Below are 27,175 nucleotides of genomic sequence, written 5' to 3'. Positions count from 1 at the left end.
AAAAAAAAAAAAAAAAAAAACCAAAAAAAAAAAAAAAAAAAGAATGATACAATGGACTTTGGGGACTCAGGGGAAAGGGTGAGAAGGGGGTTAGGGATGAAAGACTACACATTGGGTACGGTGTACACTGCTTGGGTGATGGGTGCATCAAAATCTCAGAAATCACCACTAAAGAACTCATTCATGTAGCCAAACACCACCACCTGTTCCCCCAAAACCTATTGAAATAAAAATTTAAAAATTAAAAAACAAGAAAGGATGCTAATAGCACCCTAAGGGCAGAATTTTCCTGCACTGATCACTGCTCTGTCCCTGGCCCTTAGATTAGAGCCTGGAATATACCAGGTTTACCCCTAAAATAACTTTGAAGAAACAAAAGTGCATTGTTGTTTTTTGAAAATATACATCCTTTAAAAGTATTTACCTATACCTAAATTACTGTTCCTTTTAGCAGAGGGACCCTTCCTTCCAATTAAAGTGTATGCTAAAACTCAGTATTCAGAATAGATAAAAGCCAGCTGCCCTGAAAGGAAAGCACAGGGCGGCCTGATAAGAACATTCTGGAAAACTTCACTTCCAGTGTTGCTGGAGCAGTGGGAAACCCTACTTCTAAACCACGACTGCCTTTTTCTAATGCTAACTTTACTCAACATTTCATTTGGGTTAGTGGGTGAGAAATGAAGCCCACAGCTTTTGAGATAAAAGCCAGGAGAGCTGCAGATGACGGACGCTGTTATCCCCAGTCACTGGAGCAAGTATTGACCTGGACCCATTCCTTGAAATGCTAATGGGTGAAAGTCAAAGTTTCATATTGGTTTCTGGAGTTTAACCTCCTGTTGAGTAAATGTTTTGTTTGTTGTCAATAGCACAGGCAGAAGGAAATCGGTGTCAATTTTCTAACCTTCCTTCCTTGACGGGGCTTTCCACTTCATGACAGGTAGTCACATATTTCATGTCAGTGCCTCACTGTTAGTTGGGGTGCAATAAGTTTATCTGGAATGTGGTGACAAGTTGGGCCAGAGAAGGAGAAAAGCTGAGAGGAGGTCGTGTCTTCCTGCTCTGCTCAAAGGAGACTATGGGATGAGCAAGTTCTGGGGTCGAGTGTGCAGGTGAGAATTGCTGCTGGTGGGTTAGAATCCTTCATGTGTGGTTTTGGGCCAGTTACTTAATCTTTCTGTGCTTCCTTCGCTGTAAAATGGAGATGAAGAGTGCCTACCTTGTGGGATTACTGTGAGCATCAAAATAATACACATAAAGAGATCAGAAAAAAGCCACACAAAGCAATGGATAGATGTCAGTTATTATCATCATGTGCTGTGTAATTGACACCCACATTTTTCTTCTTGCTGTTTTTATAGATGATGTCCAAGCAGATCACAGCAACCCCAGGAACAGACTCACTGGCAGTCAGAATGTTTCCTCATGGCAATCTGCTTTAAGAACCAATTTCCTAGGACACATTTTGCTGCTTAAAACCATGGGCTCCCTATATATGTTTTGCCACTATTGGGGGCTGGGGGGAGGTGAGCAGGTGCACTAGGCACTTGTAGATTGTTACTGCTTTTGTGTATCTTAGGAGAGCCAGTGCCTACATGCAACTACTGCACAAAAGGGTGCCACAAGCACTGGCGATGCCATTTGAGCTTCAAGAATGAAAGAGGCACTCTAGAACTGAATCACGGCTACTCCACACACACCGGGCTTTCGTCAGCTCCTCTGAGGGGAGGTCAGGTTCACCTTCCTGGATACTCGGGCTTTCCCTGTGCAGGTTTTCAAAAGGCAGGCAACCGACCGCATTAGAATCGTGCAATCTAAGCAGGCCTGTCTTGAAGATCTGTTGTACCCGCTCGTCAGAACCCCCTCTATTTTGTGCTTTATTTCTCCGAGCGCCTCAGGATGGGTGCTGCTCATTTCCTGTGATTTACCACCTGTGGGCTGCTCAGACTATTCTGGAAGGTTCTCTTTAGGGACGCCAGTCTCCACCAAGACTGAATTCCTATTTCTTATCAACAGAGCCTTTGAGGTAGAGTTTTACCATCATCTCCTACAGTTCCGTCAGTTTACCCACACCCCAAAATTTAACTTGGCTGCTACTTCTCCAGATTCAACTGCCCTTACTCCCCTCAGGATGGAGAAACCTGTAAGACACAGGTACAGCTGACTTCCTAACAGAATGAGATGGTTTTTGCCTTTATATACATGGTAGTATCTTTTTTTCTTTTATTGATTCTACTAGATTATAATGTCTTGTGGTCAAAGATAGTGCCACATACAATCTGAATATCCCTAAGAGTACCTTTCCCCAAGGCCACATACCCAGCTCCAAGAGACTCCATTCACAGCACAGAGGCACAGGCTGCAGTCCACGTGCGGGGCCCTTCCTAATCCACAGCAAGTGAGCAAGAAGGATTGAACTCTTCCCCATGCTAATGAATGGGTGGTGGTCCAGGATCATCCAAGATACCCTGAACAGGTCCACAGTGCCTTTTCAAATTTCAGTTTTATTTATTTTTAATTTTTAATTAAAAAAAATTTTTTTGAGACGGAGTTTTGTTCTTTTTGCTCAGGCTAAAGTGCAATGGCGCAATCTTGGCTCATTGCAACCTCTGCCTCCTGGGTTCAAGTGAGTCTCCTGCCTCAGCTTCCTGGGTAGCTGGGATTACAGGCACATACCTCCACACCTGACTAATTTTTATATTTTAAGTAGAGATGGGGTTTCACCATGTTGACCAGGCTGGTCTCGAACCACTGACCTCAAGTGATCCACCCGCTTCAGCTTCCCAAAGTGCTGGGATTACAGCTGTGAGCCACCGTGCCCAGCCTAAATTTCAGTTTTAATACAGGCTTGTCTAATATTGTCAGAATACTGAGTTGCTTCATCTTCTAGAAACCTCTTACCTAATCATTCCTATTCATCTCTAACTGTCCAAATTCTGCCAATATTTCAGTATTTAACTCACATGTCCCCGCCTCAGTAAGGTCTTCTCATTTATTCAGTGATTTTTTGAGTACCTGCTATATGCCAAACACCATGCTAAGCGCTGGGGATATGTAGTAGTACACAAGTTAGATCCATGGTCCTTGAGTTCATGGGACTTAAGGCAATGGAAAACACATTAAAACAGTCATTGCTTAAATAATGACTTAAATACAATTTTGATAAGTGCTAACTTGGAAAGGACAGAGAGCTATGAGAGTGAATGGCATGGGTCCTGAGCTACTCTGAAGAGCTAGCAAACAATTCCCTAATAAAAGGACATTGAAGCTGAAACCATGAAGATAGAAAGTGGAGAGGGCAGAGCTCCTAAATTCCAAGTCCAGGAGATAGTGTGTGTTCAGGCCAGGAGGTAGGAAGGATCTAGTATGTTCAGGAAACCAAAGAAGGCTGGTGTGAGGAATGTGCTGTCAGAAGCCAGGGAGGAGAGTGGTGGGAAATGAGAACAGAGAGGAGGGAAGACCAGGTCATTAGGACCTTCATCCTGAGCACACGGAAGCCACAGGGAGGGGCGTGCTTCATTTCATCAGATGCCTGCTATTGTTGAGGATGAACTGGAAGGGCTCCAGTTGGGTCAGTGGGTATGGGGAGACAATGGGGAGGCTACTGCAACAGTTCTGGGAAATCAATGGCAGCTTAGCATACAGAGGGCTAGTGGACAGGGCCGAATCTGAGGGGTATTTAGTGGGTAGGAATGACCACAATGATCAGTTCACTTATTGTGGATGAGAAGAGATATCATACTGAGTTCTAGGATTCTGACCTGAGAAACAGGGCAGAAGATGGTGCCATTGACTTAGATGTGAACCATGGAGAAAAGCCAGCTTGGGGTGGGTGATGGAAATGAGGAGCACAGTGTTGGATATATTTAATTTGAGGTGTTTACCATCTGAATAGAGATACAGAGTAGGTGGTTGGGTATAAATTCTCCTTCCTTAAATGTCAATAGTCCTTTGATTTCCCTTTTTGGTGCTCTTATATATGGTTATCTATAGACATGACTTATTTCTCCTACACATCAAAAATACTTTAGCTGGATGTGATGGCACATGCCTGTAGACCAAGCTACTTGGGAGGCCGAGGCAGGAGGATAGCTTGAGCTCAGGAATTCAAGACCAGCCTGGGCAACGTGGCATTTTATTATTATTTTAGAGACCTTGTCTCTATAAAAAACAAAAATTAAAAAAAGAATTAGCCTAGCATGGTGGTGCACACCTGTAGTCCTAGGGAGGCTGAGGCAGGAGTATCCCTTGAGCATAGTGGTTTGGGGTTGCAGCGAACTCTGATTACGCCACTGCACTCGCCTGGGTAACAGAGCAAGACCCTGTCTATAAAAACAAAAACTATTTAAGAGGAGCTGTGTCTTATATTCATCTTCACCTTCTGTGTGCATGCCTCTATGAAAATAACAGTATAAATAAATATATATTGATAAATATATAATTGATAAACATTTATTTTTATAAGTAAGTGAAAAAAAGCCTAGCTTACAATGAGATACCATCACATACCCACTAGAAAGGCAAAACATTTAAGTCTGAACACCAAGGTCAGGTGAGGACGTGGAATAATATAAACTCACAGATGCTGCTGGTGAAAATGAAATTAGTACAATCACTTTGGGAAATAATTTGCTATTTAGTAAAACTGAAGACATCCACACCCTTTGACCCAGCCATGAGGAAATGGATGCTGTGTGCATCTGGAAACATACTGAAGCAATATTGTTTACAACTGACAAAAATAAACAATCCAAATGTCCATCAACAGAAGGGAGACATAAATTGTATTATATTAATAAAGTGGAATGCTATTTAGTAATGAAAATGAACAAGCTACAGTTACATACAACTTGAACAAATCATACAAACACAGTTGAACAAAAAAAAAGCAATACACAGAAGAGTATATACCAATGCTGTCCAGTAGAACTTCCTGCACTGATGGAAACATTCTATATTTGTGCTCACCAGTACAAAGGCCACACTAGTTACTGAGCACAGGAAATGTGGCTGGAGTAACAAAGGAACTGAAATTTTATTTTAATTTTAATGAATTTAAACAATTACATGTAGTTAGTAGCTACAATACTGGATAACACAGATATATGTTACATACTTTCACTTATGTAAAGTTAAAAACCAGGTAAAATATTATTATATTGTCTAGATCTGTACTATCTGTTAGCCACATGAGGCTAATCCTAACTGTGCTATAAGTGTAAAATACACATCAAATTTGGAAGACTTAGTATGATAAAAAGAATGTAAAATATCTCATTTATATGTTTTATACTGACTGCAGGTTGAAAAGCTGACATTTAGGACATATTAGATTTAATAAAATATATTACTAAACTTAAGTAATTTATTTCTTTTTGTGTTACGTAGTGTGGCTATTAGATTTAAGGACAATTTAATATTATACATGCGGCTTACATTTATATTTCATAGTTTATTTCTATTGGACCATGTGCTCGGGGATACATAAAACAGGAAGGGTTTCAACCAATCAGGCAGCCAACTCCCAACTCATCGCACCATGCTCAAATAAGCAGATGCCTAGCTGCAGCCAATTGGGTGATTGCTCTACTTTGCTTCTCTGTCTGGCCTATAAAAGCCTGCCACTCACACTTCTAGGTGTAGCTCTCTGAATCTCTTCTGTTTCTGAGGGCTGCCCGATTCATGAATTGGTCTTTGCTCAGATAAACCTGGCTAAATTTAATTTGTCTAAAGTTTGTCTTTTAACAGTACTTAATGGCACTGAACTTAAAAACGGTTAAGATGGTAAATTTTATGCTATGCGTATTTTCCAAAATAAAAGTACATTTTTTCCATCCCTCCCTTGTATAACAGCTCCTCATGTTCCACTCTAGTCCCTGAAATCCTAGGAAAGGGCATTCATGGACTTGCAACCTAGAGCCCTGTGAATTCTTTTGCTAGGCAGATTTTCCTGAGATGGTGAGTTTCCTTTCCCTGATGAAATCAATGCAGGGGTGATGGTGACTCTATAGCTTTATTTCTTTTCTTTTCTTTTCTTTTTTTTTTTTTGAGATGGAGTTTCACTCTTGTTGCCCAGGCTGGAGTGCAATGATGTGATCTTTGCTCCCTGAAAGCTCCGCCTCCTGGGTTCAAGCAATTCTCCTATCTCAGCCTTTCGAGAAGCTGCAATTATAGGCACCTGCCACCATGCTTGGCTAGTTTTTTGTATTTTTAGTAGAGATGGGGTTTCATCATGTTGGCTAGGATGGTCTCAAACTCCTTTCCTCAGGTGATCTGCCTGCCATGGCCTCCCAAAGTACTAGGATTACAGGTGTGAGCCGCCACGCCTGGCCTCTATAGCTTTCTAATAGAGGATAACAGTCATACATCATGTAGTTTATGAAGTATTCTTGTTTCAGTGATAAAATAAGATGAACACTGATAAGTGAATCCACCTCCAGCCCAGGAGATACCTGTGTTAGCAGTGAGAGTGGGGTAAGCCTCTAGAAGGGGTTCAGGTGGGGTAGAGAATGCAGGACATGTGTTCTGCCATGGAGAGCAACAGGCTGGTCATCACAGGACTGCATTTCCTAGCTGAAACAGGTCAGCACTTCTCAAGTTAATCCCTCTGCCTTCCAGAATACAAGAAATAGGAAAGTATCACCATCACTCACATTATGTCAGTGAATGTAAAAGTTAAAGAAGTGAAATGATTGGGTCTTACAGCCACAGAACCCCCGCTATACTCTGCTGCTTGGATGTCTCAGAATGACTTGGCACAGAAACTGCAGATTCTTACATGTCCTCTTTCAAACAAAGTTCTCAGATGACTATGAAAACAACAGACATAGACTGTCGGGGCAAATAAATCAGTACATGGATGCCCCTCACCATATGTTCTTGAAATATCATTCTCCTTGAATCAGATGCCAATTACAAAGATAAATACGTATCAACCATTCTTTGAGGAAAACTCAGTTATTCCTTGGGGTACTCTTGAGGCTAAATTATATCAAATTTTTATGAGGAAATGCCTCACAGACATTTCTGCCATCTGGCAAATGTGGGAGTCACTCAGACAAAGAATCCCAAAGAAATGCCAATTGTCCACTGACGAGCCCTGCTCTGCAGGTTTGCTTTGAAGGCTTAGCAGCTGGGAGGGGCCCTCTTTCCGGGCCAGGGTCTAGCCATTGGGGTTGAGGGGAGGAAAAAGTTTGGAAAACTCAACTGCCTAGGCATAAGATTTGTAAAATTCAATCTGTTTTGTGGTTAACAACAGGTCAATTACTAACCATGAAAGTCACGGACTCAAGACTATGAGGACTTGGTATTTCCGGGGGACAGAGTCTGGTAAGTTTGAGAAGACCTGAGCTGTAGTTTTTAATTACCATCTGTATTTCTCTGCCAGCATGGGTGTTTTTCCTTGATTATTCCAAAGCCATTTTGCAGGAAACGAAACTAACGGGCTTTGGTGTCCGAGACCACGATTTGATGCTGGCTCTACAACTCACATGCGTCTGCACAAATTTGGAGTCCTGCTGAGCTTCATCTGTAAAAAGGGGTGACGAGGGGCTACTTTCCTAGGAGTTTTGGGAAGTCCAAGTAAGATAATGCATAGTATTATCAGGTGCCTGGAACACAGTACAGTTAGTTCCCCTTAAAAAAATTACCCCGCCGGGCGCAGTGGCTCTTGCCTGTAATCCCAGCACTTTGGGAGGCTGAGGGGGGTGGATCACCTCAGGTCGGGAGTTCGAGACAAACCTGACCAACACGGAGAAACCCTGTCTCTACCAAAAATACAAAATTATCTGGGTGTGGTGGTGTGCCCCTGTAATCCCAGCTACTCAGGAGGCTGAGGCAGGAGAATCGCTTGAACCCAGGAGGCGGAGGTTGCAGTGAGCCAAGATCATGCCATTGCACTCTAGCCTGGGCAACAAGAGTGAAACTCTGCCTCAAAACAAAAACAAAAACAAACAACAACAACAACAAAAAACAACTCTTTTCTGTGAATGAAAGCAACATCCCTGTTGAAGTTTACCAATACAATCTTCAAAGCACAGAGCCAGTATGCTTGTTGGGGAACAGGAGAATAGGGCAGAACTGAAAACTTGAAGCAGGCAATCTTTCAGGGAAGAGGAGCTGGAGATACTTTTAAAAAGGAAACAGGAGAACGGTTTGAAGACACGCTGAATGCTCTTCAATAACTCCTACATTTTAATCTCCTGGTATCTGCTCAACAACCTATCCCTATTTCTGTGTAGTGGAACACAGAGGTTAGGATCCCAGGCTCCCGAGCCAGAATCCCTGCATGAATCTCAGTTCTGCTGCTTTCTAGTTGTGTGGCCTTGGACAAGTTATTTGACTGCTCTGTGCCTCAGTTTCCCCAACTGTAAAACTGGAATAACAATACTGCCTATATTATAGAGTTTTGTGAGGACTGAGTGAGCTAATATAAATAATCATTAGTAAGTGGCTGGTATATAATAAGAAGTAAACGAAAGTTAGCTATCACTTGTCTTATTAGTGCCAATGACTTAATGACTTAATTTAAGACCTGATCATTTTCATCTGCACTATTTCATCTTTGCCTCTAGTTGCTTCCCTCACTAGTGAATCCATGCCAAGGGCTGCTTTTCTAAAACAGACTTTTTTTCCTAACACCACCTGGGTAACCATTCGATGATATAAACAGGAAACTGAAGAATGGTGGGCAAACAAGCAAAAAATCTGATAAAATCATTCAAACGGATTACTAGGTCTTTTTATTTACCTGGAAAGATCTCTGGGACATATTACAGAGTGAAAAAGAAAAGAGCAGGCTACAAGGCAGCATGTCTAATAAGAGTCTATTTATATGAAACAATCAAATGCATTGGTATAGGTGTAGGTATGCATAGTGGGATAACTGGAAGAATGAGGTTTCTGTAGGGGATAAAATCTGGAGTGATTTTTATTAGCATCTTTATGATTTTATGTACTGCTTTAATGGTCTATAAGGTTTATATTATCTTTGTAATCAGAAAGAGAATAACACATCTATTCTCATTGAAAAACAGAGCAAATAAATAAATAAATAAATAAATAAATAAATAAAGTCAAGAGCTTCAAGACATAGAAAAATAAGAAGACTGAAATGAAACAGAAAAAAAATGTTAGCAAGGTTTGAATCTGGATGGTAAGATTCTGGGCTATGTTCCCCAAGTTTTCCACAGTGTACAAAGTTTCTTTAATGTGTATGAATTGGAGAAAAAGAAATCTATTTGCCATGTATGACTTGAATATGATCAAAATTAAACTTATGTTTATATCATAATCACAACTCAATGTTACCCCATCAAGAAATGTAACAAACTTTGCCACTTTGAGAAACTCCATCTGCATAAAAACTACTTGCTATTCCTCTCGTATCTCTCAATAAAAGCCTTTACTAGATGAAACAGAGAAAAGCAGATATTTTTGGGTAAGAAACAGGCACATAAAGACCTTGTCACAACAAACCACTGCTTAGTGTGGAAGAATGCTAATCCACTGAGGTTTCCCCCCGTGTACACAGGCATGCATTGGACTGGGGTGATGTGAGATTTAGGGCAGGTCTATGCTCCAACCCTAAAACGTGGCATTTCCGCCCTTTCCATCAGGTAACACTACGTTTAAAAATATCTCTAAGTAGCTTCAAATATTTTAACTCTTTCATATTAAACATGATGGATATTGGCAATAGCCATGCAATTTTAACTTGTGTGTGATTAGATAGTCCCACAGCGGCAGAAATGGAGTGTGTCACTGATAATCAATTCTTTAATTAATCTAGAATTCACCTCTAACCAATTCTTTCTCTCTGCTACATACTGGTGACATATATAAGGTAAATTGGAATCACAATGATCTAAGTAACATTTGGCCTCTGAGAGAAGGCTGGAAATTAATTTTAATTACAATTGATTTCTGCAAATAATGGATCTGCTCCTCCTGTGGCTGCATTTGGGCCAAGGACTGCTGTTGCGCTTGTTTCAAGGAGGATCTGCAGGAGGGCCGGTGTGCCTGCAACTCAGGAAGTGCTTGGCGCCTTACCCAGTGGAGATGCCACCTCCACTGCAGTCTCCCTGCTTGTTGCCCCCTGGGTTCCCAGCTCTGCCATGCAGGTTCTGAGCAGGAAGTTTGAGTTGGATGACGGTGGCTCCGTATGAACTCTCCTCTTCCTGTTGGTTTCATGTGGGTCTTGTTTTGTTTTCTGACTCTTTTTCTGACTCTGACTAATCCCTGTGTCAGAGCTCTTACTTTATTCTTCAGAATCCTGGCAGGGATTTATTTATTTCACCCTATGCCTTCCTAAACATATTGTGTCCATCTGCTTCTCTCTTGCTCATGCCCACCTGAAGTTAATGCCAAAAGCTCGCCTGCCAGTCCATTCCTTCCCTTCAAAGACACTGTTGGAGTCACTCAATTAGCAGAGAGAAGCACACTGATATAAAACAAAATGTTTGAAAAGTGAAGCCTCCAGTGTGAGCAGCCAAGATTGGCTGACTGTTTAGAAGAATCTGGGGTAGGTCCGAAGTTCCAGTCACTGACTAGTCACACCTCGCTGTTAGGAAATGGAGTAGGAGGGCGCGGTCCCACCTCAGAAGGGACCTCGTGTCCTCAGCCCTACATCAGAGTCTCTGCTGTACTAGATCTACTAGATCTACCAGTGGGACCCAGCAGCACCCCTTCTCTCCAGGAGACAGTGCTCCCTGTGCCAGCTGAGCAGTTCTGTCTCAGGACGGCCGTTATTAACTCTCCTTTAGCTGGGTCCTGGGCTCTCTACACCCTCTGTGTTCCCTCCACAGATCACCTCCTTCTGCTAATGGCTTCTACCACCACCCATATGACCCATGAAATGGATCAATGATTTATAATCCAGCCCAGACCCCTCTCTTTCAAATTTCACAGCAGTCTACAGAACTGTCTGCTTGGCATCTCATTTGCATGTTTCAAAAGCATCTTAATATGTCCCCAAATCAAACTCATAAGCTGCTGTTGATCTCATGCCAACCTGAGCTCCTTTCCACAGCTCGTTCCCTTCCAGTATTATCCAGGATGGATAATACTGGAAGGGAATGGCCCATCCATCCTTCCATGTGTCTACCTGTTCAACCGCCCATCATCCATCTAACCATTCAGCCTCCGGCAAGTCGGAAATGCAGGAGTCACCTCGGGCTTTTCGGTCTTCCTCACTCTGTGTCCCATCCGTCTTTCGGTTGGGTCCATTACTCTTTTGAATTCATCTACTTATTTTCTTTCTAGCCAACATCATCATCGTGTCACACTCGGGCTACTGGAAATTCTTAACAGCTGTCCCTTTCAAACCTATTTTCTCTGCAATCAGATCTAAATTTTCCAATGAAATTTTATTGACACCCTCCCAACCCCTTTAATGAAGTTTCCCTTGTTCTTATAATAAAGACAAAAGTCCTCAACCTGCCCCAGAAGGCTCTGTAGGTCTGGCTTCCACCTCCTTCCTTCTCAAGCCCAACTCCTACCCCTACCCTTCCAGCTCCAGCCACCCAGCCTTCCTTTAGTTCTTCAGACCCAAGGGGCTCCCCGGCATGACAGGGTCTGTTCACATGACCCCCCTCCCAATTCTGCAGCATCCTCCCTGCTCCGTCCCCTCTGTTCAGTTGTTTACCATGTCCCAACCTCAGGGAGGCCTTCCTACAACTCTTCACTCGGTCCCCACCTTGTGAGTTTCCATAGTACCATGTTAACGCCTTCTGTGCCCTTAACTTGAATTTTATTTTGTAATCATTTACATCACCCCCTTCTCCCCGACGAAATCTCACAGGGCCATCAGCTTCATGAGGGCAGGGGGTCTGTCAGCTCTTGCTCCTGTGGTCACCCCAGAGTCCCTGCATCTCACACATCTGCCCCTACCCCACTCCCGCTGCTCTGGCAGCACAGCCTTCCCTGCTGTCCCAGCCACCTGGGCAGCGACACTCCTCTGCCTTCTCACCTGTTTCAAGTCCTGGTTGGCATCTCATCCCCTCATGGAGGCTTTCCTTGACCACAATCTAAAAACATCGCCCCCCTGACCAGTCTCCATTCCCTGCTTCATTTTCCTTGCCGCGTGCTCACCTCTTAACACGGGTGTTACACCCTGCACTCAGCAATTGTCTTCCCCACAAGAAGGTGCAGCACGACACCAGCACAGCATCCTGTCTGCTTTGTTCCCTGCTCTGTCACTGACACCTAGAATAGTGCCTGGTGTATAACAGGCACTCAGCAAATATCTGTTGAAAGAAAGACTGTGGTTTGGCACAGTGCCTGGCACATGGCAGATCAATACATATTTGTTGAATAAAGAACAGAAGAGAGGAGAAAGGGAGCCTGGGAAGCTGCTGCAGATTCTGGCTCATTATCTCCAATTGCCAGCCCTCAAAAGAGGAGCCGGCTGCAAGGGGGCTGCCTCGTTCGCAGGGAGATTCGGTGTGTGCCTTAAGCTTAGAGTTAATTATAATTAGGAGCTGTTGAGAGTATTAGGAGGTTATGATTGTGTGTGGAGGGGCGGTAATGGTGGACAGGGTGTTGGTTTATATTTGGAAGGGGCTAGCTCAGCAAATTTATAGTGTAAATAAGGGAAAAGTTAACTTACTTAAGAGCAAAAGCCAATAAACAGTTTTAAGGACCATTAAAACTATTTTACATGCAAACACTGCTGCAAAACAATGAATGTGATCATTATACAACTTCTGTGTTCTTTGAAAAGCACTAACAAGAATCTCTAATTTATGCTGACTGAATCCCCAATTCCTCACCCTAGTTAGTGGTGTTATCCCAAGTCTGAGGCTCTAGGAAGCAGATTTCCCAGGAAGTGGAACTGACTTTTCTAGTTACATAATTTTTAGGCGGGGGATAGTAACACTATTCACTGTGCCCATAAAGAAACAGCCGTTATGTACATGTGAGTCATTATGTATGTGTGGGTCATTATGTGTGTGTGGGTCATTATGTGTGTGTGGGTCATTATGTGTGTGTGGGTATAGGAAGCAAACTAGAGGAAGGGGTAACACGGATGCCCAGGGAAGGGCTTCAGGACGCCACGGAACGTGAAAGGAAGATTAGGAGGCTGGACAGAGAAGCCTCTTTTTGACACTGTCCCTAGAAAGACACAAAAATAACACAACCCAGTAAAGAAACACGAAAAGAGCACCAGAAGGGATGGGGCGGAGGGCAGTGAGGGCTAGAAAATGTAGCCCCAGAGGTCACGGGTAAATGACAGTCCACCACAATGCCCGGAGACAGAAGCCAGAGTCCCGCCTGGGCAGAACTGGGCCACTGCACACAGAAGTGCTCACCAGTAAGGAGCGGGATGGTCCCTGAATTACACACCAGCTCATCATTGGAATCTGAAACTTCAACATGCTGATTCTTTTTCCCCCTTTTAAATGAAGTAATGAATCTGCTAAACTCAAGAAGAGTAACACAGAAATAATGAAGACGTGAGATTTTTTTTCAGGAACAATGATCAATATTGTTTTAATGTGGCATTTCTATTCATTTACACAACACGTGATCTTTTCAGGAAATTCTGACATTGAGAAGGCTCACGACTCACCCAAGGTCATTGAGCCAGTAGGTGGTAGGTCAAGGACTCCCAACTGTTCCTCCCATCTCCAAACCTACGTCCTTCTCTTTTGTCTGAAAGGTCTTTCCTGATGAGTCTGCCACTCATCCACTCACCCTTCTCCTGCAAGTCCCCAGTGGTGTCCCCACAATACATTCTCCATTTATTTATGGACCTGAGATCTTTTATTTCATGCATGTCTTATCCATATCTGGCCACAGACTGCAAATTCATGGTGGTAGGAGGTAGATTTAAACTCATCCTCCCTCTGACAACATTGTGCCAGACACACAAATCACATTTGAGACCTATATTTGGGGTGCTGAAAAAACTGATCCTAAGTTCAGGGTCCTGAGAGTTGAAAACAATCTTGCTGGTAGAAATGTGCCCTGAGGGGTAGGAAAAAGTTCCCCTTGCAGAATCTGTTCTTCACTAAACCAGGAGTCAGCAAACTATTGTTTGTGGGCCAAATCCAGCCCATTGCCTGGCTTTGAAAAAAAGTTTCCCTGGAACATAGTCAGACCCCATCTGTTTCTGTATTGTCTGTGGCTGCTTTTTCATGAAAACAGCAGAGCCAAGAAGCTGAACTGAGACTGAGATTGGCCTGTAAAGGGTAAAACATTTACTACCGGACCCTTTATAGAAAAAAAGTTTGCCAACCCCCTGCACTAGACTGTAGGTACTAGGAGGGCAATATCTATTTGTGTTTTATTATCTTCTTTTTTCTTTTTTTTTGAGACCTCTGGAGTCTCGCTCTGTCACCAGGCTGGAGCGCAGTGGCACGATCGGCTCACTGCAACCTCCGCCTCCCAGGTTCAAGCAATTTTCTTGCCTCAGCCTCCCCAGTAGCTGGGATTACAGGGACTTGCCACCACACCCAGCTAATTTTTGTCTTTTTAGTAGAGGCAAGGTTTCACCATGTTGGCCAGGTTGGTCTCAAGCTCCTGAACTCATGTAATCCACCCGCCTCAGCCTTCATTATCGTTTTATCGGTCTTCATTATCTTTTTATAGCAGTGCCTACCACAGAGTCTGGCAAAAAGAAAGTGATCAATAAATATTTATTGAATAAAGAAATAGATTATTGGACCCTTTTAAGTACATACTCTCAGTGATGAGCAATGGGTAGAGGAATAGAATTCAGCGTTCCTGTGACAAACAGCTATATATCAAATACCTACAAGGGTCAAGTGGAGACAAAGTGGGCAGGATCTCTGGAGGTATAAAGAGAAAATCTGCTCGGAATGTGGTGGAGAGCCTGCAGACATTTTATAGAAAGGAAACAATCAATATGGGGCCATGCCCATGTTTGCCTGCCTCCACCTCCTGAGTAGCTGGAACTGCAGGCATACACCATCATGCCCAACTACTTATTTTACTTCTTTTTTTTTTTTTTTTTGAGACGGAGTCTCGCTCTGTCGCCCAGGCTGGAGTGCAGTGGCGTGATCTCGGCACACTGCAAGCTCCGTCTCCCGGGGTCACACCATTCTCCTGCCTCAGCCTCCCGAGTAGCTGGCGCCTGCCACCATGCCCGGCTAATTTTTTTTGTATTTTTAGTAGAGATGGGCTTTCACCATGTTAGCCAGGATGGTCTTGATCTCCTGACCTCATGATCTGCCTGCCTCGGCCTCCCAAAGTGCTGGGATTACAGGCGTGAGCCACTATGCTCAGTCACTTTTTTTGCTTTTTTTGTAGAGACAGAATCTCGCTTTGTTGCCAAGGCTGGTCTCCAACTCCTGGCCTCAAGCAATCCTCCCAACTCAGTCTCCCAAAGTGCTAGGATTACAGGTATGAGTCACCGCTCCTGGTGAAAACCAGGCCAGTGGGACCAATGATCCCAGCACCCATCAGGCAGTGGTTATAAAAGCTGCTCCTGGGCTGGAATCCTGCCTCCATTCCTTATTAACTGTGAAACCCTGTAACATTCTTTATCCCTCAGTTTCCTCACCTGGAAAACAGATACAAAAATATTACCTATTTCATGGTGTTGTTACAGGAAATGAGCAAATTTCTATGTGCAAAGTACTTAGTGTGTCTGGCATATGTAAGTGCTCAGCAAATACTAGCTTTTCTCACTCATGATTAAAAAATATATCTCAGTGTCTCCACGAGGAGGTATTAAACTAGATATCGGGAAGAAGCAGACTCAATGTTGTATTGGAGAAAGGACATCTGGATCTCTCAGCATACCCAAGACTACATCCCTTGACACTGCATTCTGTATGCTCAGCATGAGGCCACATTGGTGATGCTATGCGATGAAGTTATAGACTCAGCAATGTCCCTTCCACTTGATATGGGAAGGGGATTCCCCACTTCACTTTCAAGAATCTCTGTGAGTTTGCTGCGGAGCTGAAGGGACTCTTGGAAAGGATCTCATAAGCCATCGGGAGAAATCTGAATTCTAACAGCGCAAAGCTTCAGTGGGCTCCCAGAGAAAATGAAGGAACTTAGAAGGGTCTAGACCAAGAAACCATGTCTTGGTCTAGACCAAGAAACCATGTTTTCTTTCTCTGAGCCTCTGGAACACTGTGTACTGGGCTGCAACACAGCCCTGTGCCATGGCACTGGTCTACCCCATAGCGATCTGACTGTCCGGTTGGGGCTGTCCTGGGGACAGGGGCACCATCTCATTTCCATGGACTTTGTGTCCTCAGTATCCAGTATCAGGAATGTGTCCCACAAGTGTTGATGGAATCCAGTGAGGAGGAATCAACCCTAGACCTCAGGACAGCATCTCCTACCTACAAAGGACTGTGACATGACCACTCCAGTGCTACTAAATACAGCACGCTCTAAAAGCAACTACAAACACATGAAGCCAGCATTTGTACCCGGCAACCCTGGCGATCATTTCTTGATGGCCAGAGGGAAAGCAGCACGTGCTCAGTTGGGACGTTTTGTGCCATATACAAGCTCCACACCTCCCTTCCCCCATTTCTTTTTCTAAAACACACTGAAATCTGTGCTGTCCAAAGTAGTAGCCACTAGCCTCATGAACTGTTTAAATTAACAATAGTAAAAATTAAACAAAATTTAAAATTCATGTTGTCAAACTCTTGAACAGCAAAAACGAGAAATAAAATAAAATTCAGTTTCTCAGTCATACGGCCATATTCCAAGTATGCAGCGTGTAGCTACTCCTATGTGGCTCATGGCTACCGTCTGGGATAGCACAGACATGAAACATTTCTGCAGTCACAGGAAATCCTGTGGCAGCACTGCTAGAGAATCTGTACTGTCACACTAAGAAATGTGAACTCAGGCAAAGACACTTTAACAGTACTTTCACAATCAATAAAGCTAACAGATCGCTCCCCTGGAAAAACCAAACCTTCCAAGTTTGTTCTCTCGTAAGGAATGAGACACGATGCGCGAGATGTTCTCTTGGCCTCATCAGCATTGTTGTGTTGTTTTTTAAAATTTATGTATCTTTATAAATAGTATGAATTATGGCAGGTGACCACAGTGGGCCCGTCAGTGCCTTGATGCAGTCACGGATGACAGAGAGCAGTTTAATGCAGGGGATGGATAGTGCGGGCCGTGGGAGAAGGGGTTTCATCAATCTAGCACGCGTCTCAGCATTGCTACGGAACATTAATGAGGCTGGGCTCGACTTAAAAACCATCCAAGGCATTATGGGTTGGGAACATTCAGTTTCACAGGCACTGGGTATTTCTAAGCTATACTCCTAGCTCTTTTGCTAATAAGTGTTGTGATACGGGGAGTATCATTTAACTTCTGAGTTTCAGTTTCCTGTCCTCAAAATGGGGCTATTACTGACCTACCTAATCCAGTGTCCACAGGATTAATGAGTTAACGTTAGCAGAGAACTCTGAGCTCCTTGCATTAAGGCATGCTGTGCATCATTATTTCCATTCATTCTCACATAGCAGCTGGGAAACATTAGGACTATTATGTTTACTCCATCCAATATGCATTTTCCTTCTCAGCATTTTAATGTTACCTATGTTACCCAAACCTTAAATCGTAAGTGAAACAGGGCCCATAACAACAGTGCAGTGATGAAGTGGGGGTAGACAGTTATTCCTTTCTTTAGTTCGGGCGTAACACCAGCTCTTCTAGAAGGATGAAGGCGGTAATTGCACTGTAAATTTCCTCTGCATGAGCCTGGTGGTCAATCTTACCAGATGCGAAAAGGAAGTTCTACAACAGCACAATGACACTGTTGACACTTACATGCAATGATATTCCCGTATCTGTTCTTCATTCTGTTCTCATCTTTCTTAGCCGAGTCCCATGGTGCAGACTGCCCTTCAAAGAAGCTCTAGAAGGAAAGTGAGACTGAGAATTACCACTTGGCACAGTAAACAGAGGGATCTTAACGATGGAGGATGTTCTTAAAAAACGTAGAACAGGGGTCAAGAAGGAAAGAATGCCCACAGGAACGAGATAAGGGATTATTACACTATATTACATTTTAAATATTTCATTTAGCTTTTTCTAAATGTTGTTTTCCTTTAGTTAGTATCTTACAAACACAGGGATGGAGGCTGAAGAGTGAACCCACAATTTCTCTGTCTAACCCAGTAAAAATGGTCACATGTTCATCCCCATCCCACCTTAATATTTAATACAGAAAAATTAACGTTTCTCTCAATTTCCTAATTATATTGTCATTTTTTAAATTCTTGTAAGAGATACAGTGATATCTTTTTCTCTCTAATTGCTCATTGAAGAAAGGTTACTTTTTGTTAAAACATGAGAGTAGGTAAGCTGAGACTGCATGACTTCCAGGCTAAAATCCTGTAATAAACTCTGCCAGAGTTTTCTCTTTATTTTTAATGGAGTTTGGATGTTCATTTATTTAGGGATTTGGCATTATGATGCCTGGAGTCTTTAATCTTCAGGTTATTTATTTATTTTTGTTCAAGTTGTAATGAAAATGTCCTCTACTCTCAGTGGACAAGTAGAAAAGAAAAATGTGTGACTTTATTTCCACTTTAGTTCACACTACATTTTACCTTTATGTGGTCAACTATGTGAGGAGGTTATGGGAGAACCTCCCATAGAAGTGAACAGGATTCATTAAAGCTATTTCTTGTTTTTGCCACGGTATTCATATACTTCCTGGCACCCACTGGGAAGGAAGAGAGAGGGAAAGAAGAAGAGACGAAGGGCAAGCAGATGAATGAGCGCCATTTGGGAATGCTTTGGGGCCAGAGAACAGGGCATTAGGGACTCGTGTCCTCAGTGTGCTCCAGGGTGGCTTTCAAGTTCTCTCCCAAACAGAAGCTCTTCCTTCCTCCCCAGTCTCCATCTCACCTGTGGTGTTCAGCCATCTTGGCCATTTCCACCATTTACAATATTTTGAGATTAGTCTGTCGCTAGGTAGAATGTATTTATTCCCTTTCATGGGTCCGACTCTCCCTCATGAGGTAAATTGTTGCTTAGCACTGCTGCAGTAGGACACACTGCTTGCAGACGCCATGGGGTATCTGTGCCCCACTCTGCCCACCTGTGTGCTGCACAGTATTCTGACCACTAAGTGGACAGTGCTTGGCATCCTCTGTTGTTTCTGTGTCTGTCTCTGCCACCAGGCTGTGGACTCCCTGAGAGCGGGGATTGTGTGTTCATCATTTATGTTTGGAATCCAGTAATTAGTTACTGAATGAATGAATAACTGTGGTGTTTGGTTGTAGTATGTTTTGGCTTTGATCTCAAAATGAAGCTTTATTTCTGCAGCTTAAGTGTGCAAGGGGCTCTAAGGCTTGGAAAGCCTACCTATCCACAGTCTGCAGATTTCATTCCGCCGTTGAATGGAATGGACCTGACATAGTTTGCCAAGTCCATGCCTTTTCTGTGGCTTGGTGGGTATGGATACTGCTGTTACCATACAACCGAGCTCGCATCAGAGACTAGCTGGAGAAAACCCCAGCCCCAGGTCTGTCCTGCCCTCAGGCTTCAGATCTTGTCCTCAGTACATCCACCCAACAAAACAGCTGAGCAACACCATTTTATCACACAACACAGAAGAGTGAAAAAAATAACACTACGCACCTAAGAGTTAAGAGGTTTAATCTACTCATCTTAAGGTCCCTTAGTTGTGATCATAGGTAACACTTTATCATCATAACAGTTTTTACCTTATATTTATCATTTCAAAAACACGGTAGGATCAGACGTGCGATATACGAACAGCTGTGTTAACAGACTCGCACTATGTGTCGCTAGTTGAAGAGTGACATGGTTTGGCTGTGTCCCCACCCAAATCTCATCTTCAATTGTAGTTCCCATAATCCCCATGTGTTGTGGGAGGGACCGGGTGGGAGATAATTGAATCACAGTGGTGGTTTCCTCCACGCCGTTTTCCTGATAGTGAGTGAGTTCTCATGAGATTTGATGGTTTTATAAGGGGCTTTTCCCATCCTTCACTCGGCACTCTTCCTTGCTGCCCCCATGTGAAGAAAGACGTGTTTGCTTCCCCTTCTGCCGTGACTGTAAGTTTCCCGTGGCTTCCCCAGCCCTGTGGAACTGTGCATCAATTAAACCTCTTTCCTTTATAAATTACCTGGTTTTGGGTATTTCTTTTTTCTTTTTTTTTTTTAATTTGAGACAGAGTCTCACTCTGTCACCCAGGCTAGAGTGCAGTGGCACGATCTCAGCTCACTGCAACCTCTGCCTCCTGGTTGAAACGATTCTCATGCTTTACCCTCCCGAGTGGCTGGAATTACAGGCACGTACCACCACGTCTGGCTGATTTTTGTATTTTTAGTACAGACAGGGTTTCACCACGTTGGCCAGGCTGGTCTCAAACTCCTGACCTCAAGTGATTCACCCACCTTGGGATTCACCTGCTGGGATTACAGGAGTGAGCCATTGTGCCTAGCCTCGGGTATTTCCTCATGGCAGCATGAGAATGGACTAATACAAAAAGTAAAACACTGTATGATACAGGGCAAATACAAATAGAAACATTTTCAGGTTATTAATAAATTAACTCAATAGAAATACTATCATTAAAAATGGCTAGTTGATTCCATCTAGAACAAGACCTTTATATAATCAGGGGACATATTCAAACATGTAACTTCTATTCTGCCGTACAACATGCATTTAAAAATAGCTTCAGGGATTTTAAAGTCAGATACTCTTTTTCTGAATACTGTCTTTGTTACTCTATGAATGACAATAATTTTATAGTTGAGTAATAACTATTATTTGACTTCCAACGATTTAATTCCACTTTGAGTTTGTCATGATTAATTACCGATTTCACTTCCCTCTGCCTTTTCCACCCACCTAAAAAGTTCTCAGATTTTGTTTTTTGTAGGAAGATGGAAGAAGAAAACTGACTTTGAGACTTTGAAGTCTTCCAGTAAATCCACAGCCTCAACTCATACAGAAAATGCCCCTAGATTCCCTGAGCCTTCACGTGGGGACCCGAGCCATATAAGAGTCCCTGCCCTCTCTGGACACACAGAGGCTCCCTTGTGGGGAATGACGCTCACATCACAGCTGTGTTTCTTTAGCATTTGTGGTTATTACAGGACTGCCAATAGTCCTTGTATTTAAAAATAGTTATTTTAGTTGTATTATTTTCATTTAATTGGTGACCAAGAAACAGACACAAATCAACAAATGAAACAATAACCAATTGTACTGCATTTGAGCACTACAGTTCCCAGAATGTTTTCCTACAGATGGGGCCCAAGTTTTATCCATCTCTGAACACTTATTTTGAGAGTATCAACAAGTATGTGCAGGTGAATGAGTCCATCATCTCACCTGATCCTCACTGGAGGCGAGGACATGAGCTGTCCCTTACAGCTGAGGGACATGAGATGAAGACAGACACCTCAACAGCTTCTAACACAACCTAGATCAGAAGTCAGTGTCTCTGACTCTTTATCCACTGCGTTTTCTCTACCACCCTTACCCCAATGACCTTGAGAAGAAAACACTATTAAGTCAACTTAAATACACATCGCCAACAACTGTTTTCCATGCCGAGATTATCTCTGCTTGTCTCTGAAAGGACGTTTACAACAAAAGAATATTTAAAATGTTTTAACTATTACTTTTATAAAACAGGAATTTTTTTTTTCTCATACATATGTGTTCATTGCATGGAAGCCATTGTCGGAAAAGTTCAACTTCTTGCAATGAGCCTCCCAACTTCTTATCCAGGAATTATATGAATCACTATAAATGGCAAAATGTATTTTTTAAAAAACAAAACAAAATTAGAGATGCTCTGAGGAAAAGGACAGATAACTAGTGCCTCCACAGATAAATGTCACTGTCTCCTGACTCCATACAGATATGGTGACGGTGTCTTGCATTTTCTGTAAGTGTTGCTTCCAATTATATAGCCAATTTCCCCATGGATACATTTGGATTACTGAGACCACGTGTCCTTATCCCTGGCTTGGAAAATAAGTAATATACCTACGGGAGCCCAGAGAGAAAAGGGAAAGTCTTTCTAGATTGGTTGCCTTGGCTTTTATTTCCTTTTGTTATGAGATTAAAAATGGTTTTTCCTAAGATGGATCCCGTTTGGAATATTATGGCTTTTTTTCTAGCATATACTTTCCAGATATCTGAGAAAATATGTACTTTAGACTTCTTCTTATGCCTAAAGTGAGACAAAAGCCAATTGTTTAAATTTTTAGTTAGAAAATAAAACTTTATCTGGAGCCACTGAGTATTCAGAGAAGCCATGATATGGTACATGGATCTCTCAGACTGTGCCCCTGGTTGCTTTCCGGGTTAACAATTCTCAGAGCAAGTATGGTAACTGGGACAGGAACACTGCCGTCAGTGCCTTAGAATACTGATTCATGTCTGGTTTGCAGCCAGGACTGCCACAGATGTGCAGCTGCAGAGGTGGCAGCTATACTTCCTTCATTCTTCCTTCCCTAGAGAGACTGAGGATTCTCTACTGACCCTGTGAGTCCACCCCCTTCTTTTTTTTTGCAGACCATGAGATTGGCATAATCACTAATAAACACAACAGTAAAATGTGCCTGAGGAAAATCAAATAACATTGGGTTATGTGTAACTTTACTATGCAATTATTCTGTTATGTTCCTTTTCACATGTTTTTTCACTTTTAAATATCTTTTAATAAATTAAGCGAAGTCAACACACATTTTATAAGATGTTCGCCTGTGCATTTTTCTTTGGGCAAGAAAGAAAGGTTCTTTAGCTATCTTTTTTACCTTCAAGAGGTCAAAAGTTAAACATGTTCTTTTAAGTTTACATAAATTGAATACTGAATGCTTTAAGAAGAGTTCTACTCTGAACCAATATTCTTCGGAAGTAATCACCACATAATTTATTTTGTAGAAAAGAAGGATTCCTCTCAAACTTGTTGAAAGTAAAGACAATCAGGTTGTGAATCCTCCCAGTGCTGACAGAAAGAAAAGAACTTTGTTCTCTGGAGTAAGGATTTTCGAAGCATATGCCAACGACTGGCTTCTGGTCTCTGGGGGGAAATTTTGCTTATCTTCTTGCATCTCTCTATGCCTGAGACAAATCCTTACGTTCAAGTTTAAGCACAACCTCCAACTCCTCCTCTATCTCTCACCTCGGAGTCTTCCCTTGACAGAATTATGTTCAGGCTTGCTAAAATCAAATTTGACCAAAGCTCAGGCATAATTTTGAACAAGAGGCCCAATGAGAGACAGCAGGAGGGATGGCTGAGGGAACCAAGGCTAAAAGCATCATTCAGCCGCTGAGGACGTCCCATCTGCAGAGCAGCAACTTAAGGACAAGTGTGGGAGGCAGGCAGTGATGGCCCCTGCCTCCAGCACAAGTTTTCCAGGGGGAATTTTGAATATAATACGCACATTTAGGCAATATTTAGTGTTTAGGGCAGATTCTAAACATGCGGGTATAATTTAACACACCCACTATGAACTTTCTATTATGAAAAAACACTACATGCGTTTTTGGGATTTAAGTTAATGGTCTCACTGCACCTTCTGTGAGAATTTTCATAAATATACTTATGCTTTTATTCTACTTAAAATGTAATTAAAGTGTTTCCTCTGACTACCTTAGCTCATATATACTGCAAAGAGGCAGCAGACCTGGGAACCACTCTGAAAGAGTAATCAGTCTCCAAAACAATAAAAATGAAACCAGGCAAGCTCCAGTGAATACCAATGACTTCCCCCACTTGAAGAGGCTGCACTCTCCATGGGCACAGAGCAGAAGGAAATTGAACATCCTGCATACTGTCATTTTTTTCTGAATAGGAAACATGTTTTTGTAATTCAATAACCTCCTTCCCCACCCCTCATACCACCATCATTTTCCACAGGATATAATTATACATCTCAGTTGCCCACCTCAAGAGAACATTACTCCAAAATGATGCAGTCTGTTAAAAATGCCACAGCTCCTAGATATTAAAAAAGGAGAAAAAAAATCCTATTCAACAGAAAAGCTGCCAGAAAGAAAGGGATGCAGGTCAAGGCTGTACATAATGTACAGTATGTTTTCAGGCAGTGCAGGGTCAGGTTTTTTAGATGCTTCTGAAACAGAATGTTTCCTCCCTTTCTCATATGAATAAAATTGTGCATGTAAAAATGACTAAAATCGTCACCCTGAAAGAAGGAAGATGAACTCACTGGGGCATGCAAACTGTGAACTTTCTTTGTTTTCTGCTCAGACTTCTCTTCTGGTGCTTCGAAGCGTCACATTTTATTAGATCCCATATAAACTATTTATTGCTACAGCACTAAAGCAACTGAAGCCACCTAACTTAGCCTGATGGACCACAAAGCTGGGTGCCCCAGAAGTTCAGGCACAGTGGTGGCAATGGTCACTGGTCTCTGTCATTCTCCAGTGTCCTGAACAAAGGCAGGCAAAAGGAGCATGTGACGCTTCACGGGTGAGAGAGGTGAGGATTGGGTGAAAACAAGAATCTAGACACACGAACTAGGTTTCTACACAAACTGAAATCTAAATGTGAACATTCATTGATCTTTTAAAGAAGTTGCTAATCTCTGGCCACTTTTTATTGCAACTTAATCCAATGTGAAATTGTGCAGAATTTTTCTATTTTGCAGGATTCAGAATGGCCATCCATGATCTTGGCAACAGTTATCGTATGATTATCTTCCTTTACTTAACATCTTTTTCTCTTTTGATAATGGGATTGAGGGTTGCCGCCTAAATAAATATATATATATTTAAATATATATATATATATACACACACACAATGTTTTCACGCCTGTAAACAGTCCCCATGATGTCTGAGCGTTAGAATATGTTTCTTATTCTGTTGAATATTACTCTGAATGAGGGATTTTACGAGTGCCTTTTCACAGCAGTGTCATATATTTCCTGTTGATCCATACATGTTTATAAGGTTTGTGAAGCCCTATCGGGGGTGAGCATTTTTATCCTGTTGTATAGATAAGGAAATTTAGTATGAAAGACTTTGAGTGACTCTCCTGAAATCACACAGCTGGTAAACAGAAGAGCTGGGACCCGAGCCAAGGCCATTCCTTTCTGAACTTAGTGCGCCTCCATTTGGCCACAAAGCTGGCTCAGAACTTGTGGCTTTGTGCCTGCTGCATTGCACTGTGCATGTGGCATTCATTCTCAAGTCACCCCAGCCATGGGTCTTAAGACACCAAGGATTTCTGGTTACCACATTTTATGGAATGAGCCAGTTCGGTGGCACAGTCCTATCGCCATCTGCACAGCAATGCTTCCTGGTGATGTAAGTATGCACACCCTGGAGGGACCCTCAATCAAGTTGCCTTTCTTTCTCTTCAAATTTGCTCAGTTTCCAAAGTCCCCTTTCTTCCCACTTTCAGCAGCACTGTGGTCGTCAGCTCCCGCTAATGGAGTGACACAGCCCTCAAGAGCACTGGAGCAGAAATAAGTTGAGAACCACTGATCAAGTGGTAAGAGCAAAAATCACATCCTTCAAATGAGTGACAAGGGGAGACAGTCATGCAAACAGTAACTACAGAGTGTTCACGGCTGCTGAACATTCCTTGGACAAGGCCGATGTTCCGTGGGATTGTAGAGACTGACGCAGAGTAAGGCGGCTCCAAAAAGGAGATGATTTTGATATAATTGGGGTGAGCGTCAGTAGGGCATTAACTGTAAGAAGCAGAGGGTGGGTTGTTAGGGGATATTCAACCCTTTCTTGGCCTGCACTCCTCTTTCCTTTTGTTCCCTAGAAAACGGTTTAATAACAGAGACCTAAATCCTCAGCCATGCCTGGGGCTCCCCTTATCTGGAACGTCTTCTCCAGGCTGGTGCCTCTGTCGTCTTGCCCATGATGAAGCTCTCAGCTGCATTTCAGGGAGTCCTTGTTTCCTTGGCACCCCCCTTCAGGGGCTCTTAAGGGCTCATCACAAGAATATTTCATCAGTTTAGAAGTCAAAAGCCCCATTTCCAGACTCCTTCTTCCTGTAAGAATCTCTGCTGCTTCTTATGGAATGAGGATGGTGTCCTGGAGAAGCTGGACAAAGGGTTTCTACGTGTTTAGATTTATTACATAAAACTTGGTCAAAGCTGACTTTTTCGAGTTGCCTATCTCTTGATTCCCATGTATATCAATGAGATCAATCTTTGAAGATTCTGGAACTTGGACCTGCCCCTGTTCTCACTGCAGTGCCCTTGCAAACCCAAAGAGGTCATGGTAATTTAATGGGGTGGGAAAATAGTGATGTCAGTGAGTAATCTGTTCACGGGTACCCCAAAGAGGACTGCTCTGTTCTAGAGTCAGCTGAAAGTATCCGTGTTTCTACAAGTCATGCTAGGCTTATGTCTTGTCACCCCACATTTCAGAGAGACAGCAATTTTCATTTTGCCTCCGAAGCAGATATTGCTGGAGTTTGGGATGTTCACACTACTCAAGAGCTGTAATTTCCTCCACCTCTGCACCTGACTCTGACAGTCAGCCTGTGCAAATGCGCCCAGATCCTCAGAGAGCAGTAAGAATACCTCCTTGGAAAAGGCATCTTGAAAACATCTAGAGAGCAGATGGATGTTTTTGTGGAAATTCAGCTGCTCCCTTCCTTTGGAGAGCAGCCTCCAACCCATCTCTTGCCTGCGTTATTGCAGTATCTTCCTGACTGGTCTCTGCCACCCTCCAGTTTATACACTTGGGCCAGAGTGAGCTGTTATAAACACACCAGGGCACCTGTCACTTTCCTATTTGAAAACTGAGCAAGTCTCCCTCCTGACACCATGGCCACAGGAAGGGGGGTGAGACTCAACATGTGTGACACACCCAACATACATCCAGTGCTCCATCAAAGCCACCTGTTACTATTCTCGTTCCAATATGAAAACCTGAGACCTTGATGACAGTACATCCTTACTGACTTGATCGCCAGTTTTTGCTGTTGTCTCCAAGATAATTTTTTCCATTCCTCCCCCCGCCCATTTCTGTATTTTTCCTTCACAGACTCTATATAGTATTTGGAAATTGGGTGGGGATTTTATTCTTGTCCCTCTTATCTTTTTCTAAAGCAAACATCCTCTTCCTGTTATTTCTTGGAGAGCTGTAAAGTTTTAAAATGTCCTCACCTCAGAAATCAGAGCACATAAACTCCATCAAATGTGACTGAAAATCTAAGGATACTTTTTTTTTTTTTTTT

At 42.7% G+C, this 27,175-nt stretch overlaps 1 protein-coding gene across 10 annotated transcripts in view; it reads right to left on the bottom strand.

Moving 5' to 3' along the window:
- Window positions 1-27,175, bottom strand: part of PTPRM (protein tyrosine phosphatase receptor type M) — a 797,738-nt gene that overhangs the window by 95,756 nt on the left and 674,807 nt on the right. For all 10 annotated transcript variants that reach the window (XM_017864681.1, XM_017864682.1, XM_017864683.1 and 7 more), the window contains one exon: window positions 17,776-17,863. In XM_017864681.1, the coding sequence (XP_017720170.1) occupies window positions 17,776-17,863 (88 nt within the window). The remainder of the gene's footprint in view (window positions 1-17,775; window positions 17,864-27,175) is intronic.

Source organism: Rhinopithecus bieti, unplaced genomic scaffold (genome assembly GCF_001698545.2).
Source record: "Rhinopithecus bieti isolate Rb0 unplaced genomic scaffold, ASM169854v2 scaffold_73682, whole genome shotgun sequence".
Lineage (NCBI taxonomy): Eukaryota > Metazoa > Chordata > Mammalia > Primates > Cercopithecidae > Rhinopithecus > Rhinopithecus bieti.
The sequence above is the reverse complement of the archived record's forward strand: the minus strand, read 5'-3'. Positions and strand labels throughout refer to the sequence as shown.